This window comes from Rattus norvegicus, chromosome 6 (genome assembly GCF_036323735.1).
Source record: "Rattus norvegicus strain BN/NHsdMcwi chromosome 6, GRCr8, whole genome shotgun sequence".
Taxonomy (NCBI): Eukaryota; Metazoa; Chordata; class Mammalia; order Rodentia; family Muridae; genus Rattus; species Rattus norvegicus.
The window spans coordinates 99,615,866-99,635,593 of NC_086024.1; the positions used below are offsets into that span (position 1 = coordinate 99,615,866).

Below are 19,728 nucleotides of genomic sequence, written 5' to 3' on the forward strand. Positions count from 1 at the left end.
GAGACACAGCCAGAATACAGCAAATACAGAGGCGAATGCCAGCAGCAAACCACTGAACTGAGAACAGGACCCCCGTTGAAGGAATCAGAGAAAGGACTGGAAGAGCTTGAAGGGGCTCGAGACCCCATATGTACAACAATGCCAAGCAACCAGAGCTTCCAGGGACTAAGCCACTACCTAAAGACTATACATGGACTGACCCTGGACTCTGACCTCATAGGTAGCAATGAATATCCTAGTAAGAGCACCAGTGGAAGGGGAAGCCCTGGGTCCTGCTAAGACTGAACCCCCAGTGAACTGGATTGTTGGGGGGAGTGCGGTAATGGGGGGAGGATGGGGAGGGGAACTCCTATATAGAAGGGGAGGTAGAGGGGTTAGGGGAATGTTGGCCTGGAAACCAGGAAATGGAATAACATTTGAAATGTAAATAAGAAATACCTAATTTAATAAAGACAGAAAAAAAGATATTCAATTACTAAATCATAAAACAAAATAATTCGGAAATCCCTTGGAATCCTGATATGTCATAGAACATGTTTTTTATTTTACTCTGATAAAAAGAAAGGCAACCAGAAGCCTCAGCTGCAGCTGGAGACTGGGAAACTAGAAGGGCTCTCTGGGCAGCAATGCGAGGGAGGAATTCCTGACATCGCACATTATACTGGCTCCCTCCATATGCTTTCTGGCACAGAGACAAAGCCCTTCTCTCACACAAAGATGTGCTGTATATGAGTTTGTTCATCTCCAATTAGTTTGAGGTGTAAAGTATGGGAGGTCAGATGCCATGGGTAGAATGGACAACTGAAAGGAAGGCTGTGACAATCACTCAACTGTAGCCAATCCCAATGAAGGGGAATATGACATAGAAGCTTAAAGAGGTCTCCAAAACCTAATGGTGGAGCAAGACATTCAGAATGACCAATAGTGCTTCACAGTGCAATTCTGAAGGTCTTAGGAATGGACGTATCAACAGCAACTTCAGCTCAAGAATCAAATGAGTGGAGAAGGCGCTCACAGGACACACCATGCACATCTGAGGGAAGCAGGACACACCATGCACATCTGAGGTAAGCTCACGGAGAAGATGAGCGTGAGGAATGATGAAAGAAAACTTTTCAAAAGATAAAGACACCACAATGGTGGTGCTGTGACAGACTGAGGACTGTGTAATTTCATTCAGCCCAGTGCAGGAGAAGTTGGACAAAAGATGAAAAAAAATTAAAAAGAAAAAAGAAGTAAATCTCAGTCTCTTGATACTGAAAAGGCACAATTTGACATTGTTTAAAGATTTTCCCTATAGAGCAATTTACATTTGAATGTTTTAAAATTATGATGGACCACTATTTCTCTCATCATTGCCCTATTCCTACTGATTTCAAATCAAATAATCAAATACGTGCCACACATATCATATACTATTCCTTTTCTCTGCTATGCAGTGTCATAGTAAGACTCACTGATCTGTGAGTCACTGACTTCTTATTTTATACATTTTAATAAAAATGATCAATAAAATCAGTAAAAAAAAAGAAACATGTTGAGATCCTACAGATTGCACTGTTTTTGCTAATGGCCTCAAGACCCACTCTCCTGACTAATTAATTGCATCTTTGGAAGGAAATTTTATGTCATCTTCCTTTCCAGATTTAGTGATATTGTTTTATTATTATTTTCTTGAGTTGAACAGAGAAGTGGTAGAAAGGAGAGTAACAGAATATGTGTGACCTAAAAGCATGAGGGAGGACTGCCTGAGGAAGAGGATCAGTGAGGAGGAGCTGGGGAGGTGAGGGAGGACAGTGGGAGAGGAAGATAAAGAACAAAGGGGTGAGGTATGGAGCAGAGACTGAGGGAATGGCCAACCAATAATCAGCCCAACTTGAGACCCATCCCATAGGCAAGCACCAAGGAGTCTAGACATGGCTGTCCTCCACACAGCAGCTGACTCAGACACCCAGAGTCAAACAGTAGATGGAGCTTGAGGACTCTTATTGAAGAACAGGAAAAAGAATTGAAGGCCCAAAGGAGATAGGAACTCAGCAGGAAGATCAACAGCCAACTAACCTAGACCCTTTGGGTCTCTCAGAGACTGAAACACCAGCCAAGAACATATATGGGATGGACCTAGGCCTCCCTTCATATATGTGAAGCTTGGTATTCATGTGAGTCCCAAACGACTGAAAAGGGGGCTATCCCAAAAGCTGTTGGCTGTTCATGAAATATGTTCTTCTAGATGGGCTGCCTTGTCTGGGCTCAGTGGGAGAGGATGGGCCTAGCCTCTCAGAGACTTGATGTGCCAGGGTGGGGAGATATCCAGGGAGGGCACCTGCTCATAGAAGAAGGGAAAGGGAAATGAAGGGGGGATTGTGAGAGGAGGTGAAGAGGAGAGGGGCAATGAGGTGGATATAAAGGGAATAAGTAAAAAAATAAAGAACAGTGGCATATATTTGCAAAAATGACCCAACGAGCCCCATTTCTTTGCATTAAATTCTTTAAAGATTAGCAAAAAGATTGCACAGATTCAGAAATCAGTAAAATTGTTTGATTTCTTTTCAAAGCCCTTTGTTGTGCAAAGTGATTGATCGGTGCATTCAATTCAATGGTTATAGAATCATTGCTGATAATGTAGTGACCTTTAACATCCATCTTATGTTTCTAGATCTGGATGTAACTCTCTTCTCCCCTTCCTCTGTCTCCTTGCACCTCATGTCCAAAAGATATTATAAAATTACTCAAGAAATAGGGAGAGAAATCTGCATGTTATGAAAACTCAGACTCACAGACAGACCCTGTTTAATACATATATGGGTTGGTTGGCTGTAGTCTCCTTCTCCGTCCTGAAATTTGTTATTTAATTTGTTCACTGTTGTGCTCTCAACACATGTGGTTTAGGAAGTTAGGGCTTTGTGATAATAGTTTAAACAGATTTCCTACAACTCAATATTCTGATTATTTCTCGGTCTTCATTCTTCTAAATAATGGTGCAGTCAACACAAACTAGGTAGCTTTTGTTTGTTGTTTGTTATTTAAAGAGGAAAGAGAAAGTTTAAAATGGAATAGTATTTACGCAATTGTGCTTCCAATGAAAGCTGTCAGGGCTGGGGTATTGTCTGTTCATTCATCAGCTACTCTGTACAGACCTTAAATGGCTGCACTTTTTAGATAAGCAAAAACGCACTTCATATTTAGTGTACAGGTACATAAAGACTGTTTACTCAAAAGGCAGCCATCTCTGAAAGTGTGTCTCTCGGAGTTGAGGGAAACTTGAGGGAAGACATGGTCACTTCGTCTCATAATGGAAAAGTCCGAATGATCGCAAATTTCTTGGAACGCTTTAACACTTGGGATGACACGCTATAAATCAAAGCATGCTTTTCAGGAGCATAGGAGACCTACATTAGAATTTACTGAAAAGGTAAACAATATAGTTTAACAAAGACATATAAATAAGCACTCATATTCTGTAATAGTAAATTCAAAAGTAAGTGTGGGCTAGTAAGACGACTCAGTGAGGAAGGTCATATGTTGCTAAGCCTGACTACGTGAGTTCAATTCCTGGAGCTTACATGGTGGAAGGAGGGAGCCAATTTGTACATGTTGTACCTTGTCCTCTATTATCATGCCACAACACAAGATGCATATACACAATAATTAGATAAGCAGATAGATAGATAGATAGATAGATAGATAGATAGATAGATAGATAGATAGATAGATAGATAGACAGACAGACAGACAGACTGAATGATGGTGGATGAATAAATAAATGGTATTAAACAAAAATTTTAAAGTAAATATGGTGGAATCCCTATTTTCAAGTAACTTCTCCTGGTACTAGTGACTGGTGACATAAAGGAAAAATAAACTCTTTTAGAACAAAAAAAACTGTATAAATATGATGCACAAGCATTTTTATGCATTTGTCTATAGAAAAACCTATATTTACCAAATAAAACATCATGAAATAGAACAAGCACATGGGACACAGAAGGAAGGAAAATCTTAAGAGACATCCAGAAAGCACTAGACATGGTGATACACACCTTTAATTCTAGCACTGGAGAAGCAGAGGCAAGTGAATTCCTGAGTTCAAGGCCATCCTGGTCTACAGAGTGAGTTCCAGTGCAGCCAGGGCTACATAGAGAAACCCTCTCTGTAAAATCTACAGGGGTAGGGAGCCCATGGGGAGAAGAGAGATTCAGATAGTAATAGCCAATCTTCCCAGAAACAGCTAAAGCAATAGGAATAAAACCCCCAGTAAGAGCTGGTGAGATGATTTAGTGAGTAAGTAACCAAGGATCTCAGTTCAAATCCCCAGCTCCCAGGTAAGTGCTAGGTATAGGTGCCCACATCTGTACCCCATCGTTGAAGGACAAAGACAAGCAGAGCCCAGGAACTCACTGGCCAGGTAGCCTAACTGAAACAGTGTGCTTCTAGTTCAGTGAAAGGTTTTGCCAAGAAAGGGAGGGGGGATAGCAATAGAGGAAAACACAGGATATTTTCCACTGGCCTCCACAAGCATGATCATAGCACTCACATCTACATATACATATCACATGCATGTAGACACTGGCACACACACAAACCCATACATGCACTTCACACACACACACACACACACACACACACACACACACACTCAACCTGTGCACGTACATAATACATGCACACATGAAGATGGCAAGTTGTTCATTTCAAACTAACATGATGTTGCAAAGATGCACACATGAGCTATCTGGAGTCAGAAAGGACAAGCACAGCTTCCTTAGGGAAATCCTAGATCTCGTTAGATGCAAAATAGCATCTGGCACAAAAAATGCGATCCCGACCATCTAAGAATAAGAGGTGGGGGAGCATCTATGTTTTGTTGGGCTCATTATAGTGCCTGTCCCACACGATAAGGTTGACCAGAAAGCTTTCCCTTTTTCTAACCTAAACTCTCCTAAAATATGTAAACAGTGGCACACAGACTAATTAATCTGCCACCTCTCACAGCACTGAACACACCTTTAGTGGTCTAGGGGGGAAGTTGTTTTTGTTTTTTTAGCACTAAGTTCAAATGCCTACCCATGTTTAAAAGATATCAGTACTACCAAAGGCGTGGCCCATCCTCAGGCCACAGTTTTCCTTATCCTCATTGATTCTTATATTTCATGCTTTGGAGTGTAGACAAAATACAGGGATAACCTCAAGAGAGAAAAATGAGGGTGTCTGGTGGAGGAGGGGTGAGAAAGTGTGAACAGATTGTTCCTCAAGCCTTAATACGCATGAAAATCATCTTAAGATTCTGCTTTAACTTGCCAACTACTGGCCCAGCATACCAATCTTGTCTAACTATGGTTCAACTGGTTTGAGAGTTTTAGAATCTGTTTTGCAAAGGTTATTTAAGTTTTTCTGTGTGCAGTGTCAGATTTAGATGTTATGAAGATGCAGATCATTCACATATAACACACACACACACACACACACACACACATTGCATCTCAATATAAAAAGATAGGGAACAAAACCCAGAAATCTCTCTGCTTCCCTAGGTAAGTCCCTTAACAAAGCACCCCCTATGTTTTCTTAGAACTTGAACTAGAAAGAAAAGTCCAGATCTTTTTCAGTTCCAAAATAATTTGACTCCAACACTTAGTTAAGTGAGAAATTTAAAGAAAAACTAAAGTGGTGGCAGGCAATGGGGGATGGGGTCCCATCTGTCCTTACTGAAATATGGTAGAAAAGTTTTAGATTCTAAATTAGTTCCTGATTCATAGGTTTCTTGTTTGTTTGTTCATTCATTTATTTTCTGATCCATTTTTATCATAATTCTCCATAAGCTTTGTAGATATAGCCTATTTTTAAAGTTGTCATAACTAATACAATATCAATATTCTCTTTTATATAAAACAAAACAAACAGCTGGGTTAACTATAGCAACAGTATAAAGTCATGTGGTTGGCTCAGTGTAATTGATAGGTTTCGTTTTTGTGGCTTTACATTCATATGAACTATGCTCCCCTTGGCTGGGTCTGGTTTTCTATTTTGTTAGGGACTATTGTAATTGTTCCAGAGGTATCACTGTCATCAGTGGCTTCCTAATTCTGACTACTCCTTTGATCAGTCAGGATCTGTGTGACCTGCTGGCTCACTGTAGGTGACCAAAAAATTTTAATGGGTGAATTAATTCACATATAAGCTAAAGTCTCCCTTTGCAAAAGTTATCAGAATCAGTTCCCAAAACTCATATTTGCTATTCACGATTAAGTCTCTTTTTACTTCTTTTACATAATTTTCATCCAGTCATGAGTATGAGTAAACACATCTTCTCACCACTCTCAGAATTTTGCTCATATTTGGAAAAGATTTTCCTTACCTGCAAGTGCTGCTTTTCTGCATGACGTCAGCTCGATGATATCCAGAGAGTTTACAAAATCCGTCATTACTATAAACTACAGGCCAGTCCACAATTTGGGCATTTCCCAGTAAGAAACTTGATTCTAAAGAAGAAAGAGAGAATTACTTAGCTTTATTGAACAGCTTTTGTCTTTCAAGTGATCAAAAAAGGAAATTTTATAAGATGAGCAAATACAATGGCTGTATGCTATAAGACAAATAATATGATGTGTGCCATAAGCCAGTCAGCATGATGACCAATGACATTTTCAATAAACCCAAGCTTTACATCGCAAACCAAAATTCCCACTGAACACAATGTAGGGCACCTCTTTACAGTCAGGTGTCTAATGGAGAAGAGTGTCCTTAGTGGTCAGTAGTTCTGATGTCTAAACATGTCTTCACTTATTAGATAGGCTAGAGTCTCTTTTCCACAGATTAAGACTATTGATGTTATAACAGGTATGCTGAATATGTTCCCCCAAAAAATGCTATTAATGCAAATAAGATTTGATGAGATGAATTCTTTGCTCATTTTATTACTTGATCTCGAAAACTCTAAAAAAAGCATTAAAGAGTTCTCTTTGGAAATAAAAATCATTCAAAAAATCTATCAAATATCAAAAACTATCAAAATCTATGACCTCTGCGTGTGACATAGAACCCAGCAAATATATGTAGTTCATATTGCTGCTCTACTGTACACAGAAAAATAGGTTTGTTTTGGGTGTAAAATTAGTTCAAAAAGCGGGGCTGGGGATTTAGCTCAGTGGTAGAGCGCTTACCTAGGAAGCGCAAGGCCCTGGGTTCGGTCCCCAGCTCCGAAAAAAAGAACCAAAAAAAAAAAAAAATAGTTCAAAAAGTATATTTGGGTATTAACTGTGGTTGGAAATAAACAACAGTTTTAGGCTATGACTTTAAAAATGTTAATGGTCTCATGAGAATAAAGTGAAAATGAATTCAAATAATAAGAACATAAATGAAAATTATTTTAAATAAACATCTTTAGAAGAACTTTAAAAGTAAAACGAATAGTCTACTTTGAAAATCTACTATAAAATAATCCTTTGGGCTCCTCTTCAGGTAGAATCTAAAAATGGAAATTAAATTGTAAGTGGCAGGTTTGAAATCCTCACTCAGAACTGGCTCTCCCAAAACCAACAATGCAATTCAACAGTTACTAAGCGAGAGCTGCTGTGCGAAAGGAGGACCTCTGGGTCAGATATCGGAGTGGAATAGAAGTTAGAAGAATGTGCTCTGTGTTCTTCTTCTCAAGTTTACATATTAAGACTGTAAGTAAAGCGACCGTCAGAATGATCTAGAGAATAGATACCAGCGAGCCCAGGATGACAGATGAGAAACGTCTTTTGGGAACTATCATGACCAAAAATGGGGAGAAACTGAAGAAAGACAAATCCTTTAGAGAACAGGTGCTTTTCTAAGACTCCCAGTAGGGACAGTTGATGGGGTGACAGAGCCAAGTCACATAAGGCTAAGGTGTCAAAGGTCATAAATCTCATAAGAAAATTGAAAGTCATAAATGAAAACAGAAGAAAAAAACGCAAGAGTGAATTTAGCAGTCTTGAGAAAGACAAAAGTTTATCGTATAAAACTCATATCAATCAACATAAAACAAAGTATTGATAAATCAGGCACATCAAGAGGCAAATGAAGCCTCCATCCAAGAACACTGTTGAGAAAATAAAATGGAAGCCTATAGTTTGGTTGAGAAAATATTCATAATGTGGATACCTGAAGTCAACTCAGAATATACAGAGAATTTTTGCAAAATCCCGGGGATATAATTTGTATAGTGTATGGTCCCACTCAGAAGACACGAAGACAGTCCAGACTAATAGCACAGTGACAGTTCACCAGTCATCCACCAGAGAAGCTACAAAGGCTACTACTACCATCACTGGTAAGAAAATGGGACCACTGGACCTAGATCTAAATATAAGATGTTATAAAAATACAAAATGTTATGAGCCTTTTTGAGCATGATTTCTTGTAAAGTTAAATATACATCTCTAACCCAAAAGGTCCATCTTACTTGTTCACTCAAGTGAAATGAAAACTCATGTGAACAAAAGGTCCATTTAAAAAAGGAAAGGAGGGGTTGGGGATTTGGCTCAGTGGCAGAGCGCTTGCCTAGGAAGCGCAAGGCCCTGGGTTCGGTCCCCAGCTCCGAAAAAAAAAAAAAAGGAAAGGAAAGGAAACCACTCACATCACATTCACTCGTGTAGTCAAACCTTGGAAACAATGCCAATCAAGAGAGTGAATTTTACATGGTGTCAAATTCATACAAGGAACACCGCTTCAGTCTATAATGGGACAAACTTCTGGTATGTGCCACAGTATAATATACACATATATATTCATGGTGGTAAAAAAAAGTCATCCATATGAAGTATAAATACAGACAAAGCTAGCTACCGTGGTAGTGGTGACAGTGGCCACACAGCAGTTTCCTTTACATTGTAGTTGTGATGGAGCTTAAGGTGATGACTATGCTAATTACTCATGGCAATGGTTTCTGAAAGGAATGACGGGATTACAGAAAGGAAAAAATAATAATAACTTTTGGGGGGGGCTGCCACATCTGGCCTCAGTAGGAGAGGATGCGCCTAATCCTCAGGAGACTTGATGCTCCAGGATGAGGGAATATAGAGAGGCAGCCCTTTCAGAGGCAAAAGGGGGGGAGGGGGGACTCTGCAAGGGGGGCCTGGGAGGGGGCAACATTTGGGATGTAAATGAATTAATAATAATAATAACAATAACAACTTTCTGGGAGATGTAAGGGCTCACTATCTTGAGGTACATGAGCGTATATTTATCCACACTCATACCATACATTTAAGAGCACTTAACTGCACATAAGCTTAGGAAGCACAAAAGGATAATAGATTCTCCTCTCCCTTCGGTGCATGTTTTTTAAAACACTGACATTTGAGTTAGGTCTTCATTGTGAGAATAGTTAAGAGTATCCCTCGGAGAGCGCAGCTAGCACGATGAGGAAGATTAGCTGCTTCCTGCAAAGATGAGTCAGAAAGTACAAATTCCTCTTTAAGCGCGTGGTGTTTTCATTTATAGGTGGCATTGATTATTATCATCAAAAGTGATTCTCTTTTCTCCATTAGCCCAGGTTAGGTTGCCCTCTCTAATCTATAAGTCATATGCACGGTGACTGAAAGCCATGGTAGGCCGTGTGGCTGCAATTCTTCCTGATTTTCAGTCTCCTATTCAAACCAACATCAACTCATCTTGAAACCCCGTGTCTCTTCATGCAGCTCGGGCAGCACAGATGCTTACATCATCAGATCTCAAATCCAATCCCAGACCTATAAGCGCCCCTCCCTAATAGAAGCACATTGACCCTTATTCCTAAAGTCCACACTGTTAGGTTTAGGTCAATTTCCTTATCAATTCCAAAGTATGCTCGCTGACAATGCTAACTCTTTACTCTTGCTTTTCCTGCACCCCTTTGCCTATTACACACGTAAGGAGAGTATCAACTCTGCTTCCTCTGTACCTCATTCAGTGAGGACCACACACATCCCCGCACTCACACACATCCTTTACCTGCACACAGTATACAAGAGGCTGAACAGAATGTATTATATACGTATAATGAAATAACATGCATTCTTCAAAAACAGGGAACCCTGTTATTGCCCACAACATGGACGAGCTTTGGGGACTTGACAATAAGTAAAATAAGCCAAAGGCTAACATTGCATTTGTCTTTGCGTTTGCATATTACATAGGCTCCATTTACATATAAAGTACAAAATTCAAACACACAAAACAGAAAGGAAAAAAAAGGTGCTAAGTTAACAGGGACCAAAGGGTTGAGGAACTGAACAGAGGTAGTCAAAGGACTGGAAACTAGTTAGCAATTGTATGTTTGAGAGAAGTGCAGTTTCCACAGCAACCATAGTTACAGCACTACATTGCATATTTGAAAGTCGCCAAGGGAGTAGATTTTATTCTTGATGACAAAAAAGATATGTAATGTAGTAAGTACATTCAGTAGCTCGATTTAGCTCCTCTATAACGCACTCATATACTAAAACATTGTATTATTTACCACAAATAGGTACAAAATGTATAGTTTTACTTGCCAATTTAAAAACTTTTCAAATTTGCAATATAACACATTGCTTATTGATTGAAAGAATTCCCGATGTCCTGGCAACAAGGAGACCATGTGCTTTGAAAAAAGAAAGAGAAAGGTTGGAACCCTAACCTGCTTGCTCAGCCGGGTTTATTTTCCTCCCAGAAACCGCTTAGAAAGCAGCTTTTCACAAATGGGGGTTCACCAAGAGAAATGCATACGAAGTGCATAGCCCTCCAAATTTCTTAAACAATATTTACTACGTACATGACATGTTTATAGTCTGTTTCAATTTTCAAGTGTTCTAAGCTTCACTGAATCAATGGAAAGCCTGCCTTAAGCAACCCCCGCCCCCGAAGGCTATGCAGACCTCCCTACATCATGAAGAGCCTCGCTTCAAAACATCTGTTAGATTTAGAACCAGAACTCTGCTTGTTCCATTTTGGCTCTGCCGTATCTTCCTGCTGCCTCTCAACCGCTTTCTCCTGCTCTCCACTGGGACCATCTTGGAGAGACTACGGCCCAGCAGGGCAGCCATCACTACGGATCAGCCTATGATGTGCTTCACACATTCTCCGGTATCTCCGTGTGATAACAAAGCAGTCAACAAAAGCAGGACCCACTCTGCGACGCATTGTTCTGACCCCGGAAGTACCCTCACTCCCCTCTTCCTGATTGGCCAGCCACAAGTCAGAGGTTCCCAGAGCCCAGGCGCTCAGGGTCAAAAGGCAGAAACCAGAAACCGGAGTACATGTTCTCCAAATCCCAACTCCTGACTGAGGTGTGCATACTCAACTCTTTCTGGGGGAAGCCAGGATTCTTTTTTGCTTTAGATGGAAAAGCAGATAGATTCAGATGAAAGAGACAAACAAAAGTAACCCCGGCAGGGTGGGCCTACTCCTCTTAGTGCTTTGGAGGCAGAGTTGTTCGTGGAAAGGAAAACGGAAGTTCCAACCAAAACTGGGCAATGGATGTTGTGCATTGTTTCAAATCCATTTTTAAAATATCTACTGAGTTACAGCAATAACACTGAATGGGGAGAGCTAGATATTTCCCGGGTATACACTAGTGTTTGCCTGCATGGCCAATCAGAACTAATAACTCAGAGAGAATTTTAAAGGCTGTCACAAGCTTTTAAGATAGTCTGGGCGATGTGTCTTCTGTTGGCCTTCAAACTGGAGACCAGCCATTTAGACTCTGAGAGTAATTAGACTATGCCATTCCCTGTCCCCCCTGCTGGGTCTTAATGACATGACTCTGGCCTTATGAGAGGCGACTGTAAGAACTCTTACTCTTGTTTCTGAATATTTTATAAAATCATAATTGAGCAAATTTGCCCATATAAGAAGTCATCAGCTGGTAAATGTTCATAATAATCAAAGTCCCACTGATCATCCTGTCCAGATTGATTCTCGACACTACTGAGAGCACGACAGAAAACCCGGGGATTTGGACGACAGCATCGGTTTCTACATTTACAAATCAGCAAGAGTGATAAGCACCCCTCTGCATAATTATGGGGACTAAGAATGAGCAATGCAAGCAAAACCTTCTTAAACTATTAGGGCAAAAAATTCTTCACAAAATATTAGAGTGTACTATTTGCAGGAGCTCTTTCCCAGCTGCGCCGTGAATGCAGAGACAGCTAGCGCTGTGTGTAGGGGGTGTAGGTGAGCGCCCATGTGTGCAAGCACAGAGCGACTGCAACAGAAAACCACTTCTTCCCATTGGACCTACAAACTGAAACCTGGGCGTTTATATCAGGCAGAGGTAAGTTACGAGTAAACAGGAGGTGAGAAGTAAACACGGCTAAGTTAGACAGAAGTTGCTGAGCCCGTTTATAAATTTGCATATGTAGTAGGCGAAACGCTGTGTGCATACACAATGCTCACATTACCGCCTCCCTGAAGTACACTACTTGTTTTAACAAACAAGAAATGTGATATCACTGACAGATATTAAGAACAGGAGTAAAACTAATTAAAATTACCTCCCAGAAATTTTTAATTTCTCTCAGCTTTAAAGCAGAGTGGGTGAAGGAAATTCATTGTGAAGGACTAGCTCACTGCAAAGGAGGCAGGTCAGAATCCAGAAGGTGGGGTTCTTCTAGATGGTCAGTAACAAGATAGGGTTCAGGAAATTTCCCAGAATTCTAAGTGGCCATCACTGACCTCAGCTGCAGCCGCAGCCGCAGCCGCAGTCGCAGCCACAGTCGCTGCCACAATGGCCACAGCAGCAGAAGCAGCAGCAGCCGTTGCTGCCAGTCTTGACTGGAAATTTAGCTCTAGCGTGTCCTCACTTTCACAGCACACAAAGCCATGGATTCCCGAGTATTGAACTTCCATTGGTATCCAGGCTATTCCAGCTCTTCAAATGTTTACAAACGTGTCACTTCCGGAAGGCCCAAATGCACAAATGTGGTCCTTGTAAGGTGCCTAAGGTGTGACTGCCCACCAGGGGGCTGAGATTTCAGAAGCACAATTCTGGCCACAGGCACTGTAGTTTCTGGTGCTTTGTGGCAGGATGAGTTAATGATGCTGTTGTTTTTCAATTTAGTAAAAGAGAAGAATTTTGATAGTCTCATCCCAAAGAGAAGACACATATTTGATGTGATGGATAGTCATTAGACTCATTTGGTCATCCTACAATGTATACATGCATCAAGACATCATACTGGCCACATGAATGCATACACACAATTTACCAGCTAAAAACCAAGTATGAAGAACTGTAAGTCTCTTTAAAGATGGTGACCGCCATTTCTCAGTCTTGAGTCCACTTTGAGTCAAGGAGCTTCAGGTTAGGAGCATAAGAGCTGTTCATTCTGGATCTCATGCCCTGAGGTTTCTGGTTTAGCTCATCAGGAAAGGGACTTCCAAACACTGGGATTCATTTTTAAATCCTCTCAAGTGCTTCCAATGTGCAGCCAGGACGGAGCTACGCTTGACTAGCATAGTAATTCCTGAAGGCTGGCAACTGCAATAGAATCTTGATACAAGTGTCAAAGTGGAGATTGCTAGCTTCTAATGTAGATGCACAATGAACAAACTCCCTCAGGGTAGAATAAAAAAAATACAGTCCAGGAGATAAGCCTCCTGCTCAACAAAGTCTGGGACAGACCCAACCTAGACCTTCTGAGATAGGACCTGAGGTTTAAAAAGAACCTAGGATGATTCCTAAGAGTAATGTCATGTCTATCTTGCATGCCTTCTCCTTTTCTATAGATGGGAAAGCAGGCCAGGAAACTTAAAGAACTCCACTGGTGAACACAGGCAAAAGGAGTCAGGTACCAGGAAAGGGCAGAAGCAGGTTTCGATGACTACAACTCTCTTCTATCCTTCTTTCTCAACTGCATTGAGCTCTCACTTTGTTTGGCTTCATTTTAGCATAAAGAAGCATTTCTTCACAGAAGGACTTCTTTGGGAGATAGGAAGATAATTACACTTGAGTTTCCGCTCCAACATATTAATCCCGTCTATAAAGGAGATCAGAAACCCATGCTGACAGAAAGCTCTGAAAGAGGAGAGGTCAGAAGCTGTCCAAGAAATGCTGTAAAGTCACCTTGGGCAACTTCTTTCCTTTATACAGAAGTTCAGGTGGGGAAAAAATGGCTTTCCTCTGGGCTGCTCCAACAAGCTTTGACTTTCTACTATGTTACTGTTTTGGTTTTATGAAGACTATACCCTTTTTAGATCGATAAATTCCAGGACACTAACAATGGAAAGAGGACAGAGAAGTACATGGAGAGAAGATTGAAGGGAGGCAGGCTGAGATTGCTCAGACACATTTTAGCTCAGAAGTTATCATTGTAGGAAGCATTGGAGCAATGGGTAGGCCAGCTTTCTGGACTTCCGTGATGCTTTCCATATGTCTATATGTGTGCATAACATTTTAACTGGGGAAATGGCTCCGTGGATAAAGTGTGTGCCAAACAAATATAAGCATCTGAATTCAGAACCCAAAGTCACAGAAAGCCAAATGCTGTTGCAGACGTCTGTAATCCTAGTGGTGTCTTTGTGATTTGGTAGAAGACAGGAGAATTCGCAGAAGCTTGTGGGCCAGCTAGCCTGCTGTACTAAACAACAAATGTGAAATTCTGTGTCAAGACTACATGGTAGGTTGGTAGGTGATGAATGACGCTGAGATTGTCACTTTACACACACACATACGCACACTCTGCACATATGTATAGATACACACGTACACATACATACCATACACATATACACACATACACAATTTTTAAATATTGCATATCTTAAATAAACACACTACTTTTAAAGAGAGAGAGTAGAAAATGTTGATTAAAATGCATTTGGGTGGGTTAAACTACTATTCTTTCTCCCTCTTGACTTTTTAATGCACATTATCTTTGAGAGAAGTATTAGCGAGAATTGTCAAATATTTTAAGAAGTGATATAAGACAACCAAATGAAGTCTAGAATTTTGAGAGAGAAAGAAGGTATGGAGAGAGGTGAGAAAGAACTTAAGGAGAAGAAAACACTTTCATTATTGTGCAATTTTTCCTAGGTCTATAGCAGCCAGTGAGGAAGGCCAACAAGGTATGCCTCTAAATATATTCACCCAGTCCTAGCTGGAGGGGCATGCCTTCCAGGAAACTGTGCAGTAATTCTAAAATGAGACTTAGAGGCTAGGGCGGCAACTTGCTCAGTAAAGGACTTGCAATACAAGAGTAACCATCTGAGTTAGATCCCACATTAAAAAGGCAGGTGGAGGGGCTCGTGCTTTGAATCCCAATTCAAGGCAAGGACCAGGGGTGGGAGCAGGAATAAACATGGGTATGGAGGTGGGACATAGTAGATAGGAAGTTGTAGGTGGAAAGGCAAAGGGTGAAATTTCCAGTTTCCCCATCTCAAAGGAAATTTCCCTACTGCCCTCTACACACAGACATCGAGCCAAATGCCTGGCCATCATCCTCCATGCCTGCTGTCGAATTGTTCTACAAATGACACATATTGGAAGCCTCCTATCCTCTGTGTCCCCACTGCTACTCTCCCAAGTCAAACCACTACCATCCTCTCTTGCTTGGGTCACTGCAGTGATCATGTATCTGCCCCTCCACAACCTTCAGACAAGCACCCTAGTGCTCAGAAGATCTGTTGGGGGGTTGGGGAGGTTGGGGTACACAGTCTCCAACTGCTCTTTCTCCCCATGTTGCTTTGCAATACACCCATCCATTCCTGTTCTCTCCGCTTGCGAGCATTTGCATGTTTTCTCTTTGTCTACAGTAAGCATCTTCCAGTTACTTCATACCATTCAGTTGGGCCTCCCAAAATTGCCTTCCAATCAAAATGAGTCCCTGCTACTTGGGACCTGGGCATTCTCTCCTTTTCCTTCAAAACGCTGACCACAGTTCCTACTTAGAGGTTCTCTGTGTGTTTGTTGCACAGCTGCCCCACCCCTTCCAGCCCCTGAGATCCATGAGGTCAAGGTACATTATTACACAACCATCATTCTTTGCTGGGAGAATAAAACAAACATTTCCATTCCATTAAGGTAGTCACAAAGTAATGACAATTACAAAGCAATGTTTTTTATCTAGACTATACGAGGACTCGGCTAGGCCCATTTCTTGAAAAAGCTACATTATTAAGAGTAATTAATAAGAATAATAGGCAAACTTAAGCAGACTTCCCACACTTGGAATAGCATCTGAAAACTTGTGAACCTGAGTCAGGGAGCCAATGTTACTTTTCTGAGCTTGTCTTCTGGGTGAGTGATATTTATAGACATCTTTAAGTTTCATGTGGCAGTAACAGAAAAGCCCCTGAAGCGTACATAGCACATTTTATTTGGGTTAAACAAAATCTTGATACATATGGCTTATAAAAGGCATAAATAATTTATGTGTACTGTCCCCATCTACAGTGTTGATTTCTGGTACATGCATTTCACATTTCTACAAAAGGCTGGTTTCTTTTACGTTCTTACAAAATACACCTTTCTTTACAATTCTGTAAAAATGCAGCCAGTGTATAGACACATGCACTTCCTATGCTCCAGACTAAGGCTAATTCGTAAGTATCTAATAATATTGGCAGCATTAAGCAGACCATCACTGTGGGAGTTTGAAATATGCAAAAAATCTGTTAATTTATTCAAACGTGTTCAGCTGTCATCAAAGATAAAAATATGCCTCCATGTTTTACCTCCTTCAAGATCAAAGGTACATTTTCAAGTTTCTATGTTTCTTGGATGGCGTTAACTTCATCATTCTCTACCTAGCCAACATGGATCAGAAAGGAGCTATTTCAACATCGAGTCCTGAAATTCCACTGTTGGGAAGAATAGAACTGTTACAGAGAATACTTTTTCCACCACCATCACCGCCACCAAAAAAAAAAAAAAAAAAAAAAAAAAAAAAAAAAAAAAGTCAGCAGTTAAGTTGGTATTTGTGTGTGAAGTTGTGCACCCACAGGTGTGCATGTTGAAGCCAGAGAACAATGTCACGTGCCTTCCTCTGTCTCTTTCCCCATCTCCTACTTCCGAGATGGGGTCTCTCATTGAAGCTGTTTGCTGTTTCTCTAGACCGGTTAGCCATCAACCTCACCAGATCTGCTTGTCTCCCAGTACTGAGATTACAGATTCACAGCCATACCCACTTCTCTCTGGGTACTGGAGACCCAACCTCAGGTCCTTATGCTTGTAGAACAAGCACTTTACTCATGGGCTATGGCTCCGCCCCCCCCCCCCCCCCAGTTTCCACTTTTAATAGGATGGATTTGCTCGTGAGATCTGTTTCTAAGAGTTCTTAGAAACGCTGATCAGAATCATTAGGCCAAAACAAGGCTGCCAAGACTGCCTACATGATCCATTGACTCACAAAACATGACACATTCACCTTGAGGTGGTTGATGACAACTAGCTACTGAATCCTGTCCCAATGAAATGTCGGAAAATACCTAAAGCTTTAGACATCTACTAGTTATATAATCTTGGAGAATAAGAGCTAAACTGTCCAGATGTGTTTGCCAGGAGAGAAATGTGTTACTTATTTAATACTCAGGCTTCATTTTGATGCTTACAAAATAGACATTTTGGGGTTGGAGATTTAGCTCAGTGGTAGAGCGCTTGCCTAGCAAGTGAAAGGCCCTGGGTTCGGTCCCCAGCTCTGAAAAAAACAAACAAACAAAACAAAATAGACATTTTTTTTACAAGAGTCTTTTCTGAAGGGATTATATTTTTCTTCAAAGTTAGCCTTTTAGGACAATCAAACATCTACAGCAGTAAAACTAATGAAGAATTTCAACTAAAACCAGTCCCACTCGGACACACGCTTAAGAAAAAAGGGAGGGAAGGAGGGAGGAAAAGAGAGAGAGGGAGGGAGGGAGGGAGGAGAAAAGGTATCTCAGTTTGGTTCTATTCTGTGATAAAAATACCAGGATCAAAAGCAACTCAGGGAGGAAAGGGTTTACTTCAGCTTACAGCTTACAGTCCATCCTGAAAGGAAATCAGAACAGGAACTCAAGCAGGAAGGAGACAGGAACTGAAGCAGAGATCACAGAGGAGCCCTGCTCACCACCTTGTTCTCCAGACTCACATTCAGCTACCTGGCTTTTACTTCACAAGGCCTCCTGCCCATGGGGTGGCAAAACTCGCAGTGGACTGGGTCTTCTTTATCAATCATTTATCAAATGTCCTGACAGATGTGCTTGTAGGTCAATCTGATGGAGGCATTTTCCCAACTCAAGCTCCCTCTTTCCACATGAAAAGTTGTTGTTGTTATTATTTTGTTTTGTTTGCTTATTTCAGTTTTCTGGTTTTTTTTTTCATTCTGCATTCTATGTAACAGGAGATAATTCAGTGGTTCTCAACATGTAGGTCATGTTGACCCCTTTGGAGATTGAATGACCCTTTCTCGGGGGTTGCCTAAGGCTATCTGCATACACACACATTGGTGTTTTGCATGCAAGTATGCCTGTGTGAGAGTGTCAGATCCCCTGGAACTGTAGTTACAGATGGTTGTAAGCTGCCATGTGGGTGCTGGGAACTGAACTTGGGTCCTCTGGAAGAGCAGCCTGAGCCATCTCTCCAGCCCTGCATATCAGTTATTTACATTATGGTTTACAGTAGCAAAATTACAGTTATAAAGTAGCAACAAAAATAATTTTCTGGTTGGGGGGGTCACCACAACATGAGGAACTGTATTAAAGGGGTGCAGCATTAGGGAGGTTGAGAACCACTGAGCTGCCTGTCTAAGGGAAAGAGTTATCTACAAGGCCAACTCACTTTCCTCCCTGGGCCATGTTCACAGGGCTGGTTACACAGAGATGGGAGTCCCTGGTTTGTGCTGTCTTCACAGAGCATGTCAGGGTACTGGGACAATCCAAGCTGACACTTCCTTTACTCTAAGTAACATGTCATTGTTTGGAGGTTGTAAGGTGGTGCTCTGGTGTCCTGTTTGTTCAGCTCTCTGTCGGGGTTTGACTACACATTAGAAAACTGATGACCAACTGAGTTCAACACTTTAAAGCTCAGCTAATGACTTTAGAGGCTTCCAAGTTATTTAATATTTTGCCCTCATTGGGTCTCAAAAGGGTAGAAAAAAATCTCCCATATCTTACCTTATCCAAAAAATTCCATGGAAAGTAAGTCTATATTAAGACCTGCCTATGAGGTACCGTTTAATCTCTGGGACCCATATGTCCTCCCCATCCCCTTATCTCCTCAGCAGCTCTTCCAGACCCAAGTTAAAAGTCCAAAAAGTTTTGATGCATCACTTTGGAGTGAGGCCGAGGAGTGACAGAGAGATGGAGCCTGGAAGCGGAGTTTCATAAAATTATCAGCTACCCTGAAGACTGCTCTCTCAGCTGAGACAGGTTGTTTTGGGTATGGATGAGAGAGTCTCCCTCATTCAGTCCTCACTCCCGGAAGCCTTGTTTCTGAGCTGACCTAATGAGCCATTGTCCTTTGGGTGTTCTATTCCTATATGTTGAGCACATAGAAAGTTAGCTGTGATCTGAGTGTGTTTAATGAGGCCCCTAAGTTCACACACCGTGCACACAGCATCTACAGGAGCAGCAAAGGGAATGGATGCAGAGTCCGCCCCTGTAGGCTTTCTCATGTTCTTGGTAAATTAAGACTAGCGTTGTGCCGAGTGGGGAGGCAAATATAAACCTAAGATTTCTAGACAGAAGGACAAAAGTGTTTAAGTGGCCTTAGACTCTGGTGATGAAATGACACAGAAAACTGGTAGATTTGACACAAAATAAAGT

At 41.2% G+C, this 19,728-nt stretch overlaps 1 protein-coding gene across 1 annotated transcript in view; it reads right to left on the minus strand.

Annotated features, from left to right (window-relative positions):
* Window positions 1–19,728, minus strand: part of Kcnh5 (potassium voltage-gated channel subfamily H member 5) — a 292,910-nt gene that overhangs the window by 264,919 nt on the left and 8,263 nt on the right. The window contains 1 exon segment of the mRNA NM_133610.2: window positions 6,356–6,479. Within this exon segment, the coding sequence (NP_598294.1) occupies window positions 6,356–6,479 (124 nt within the window).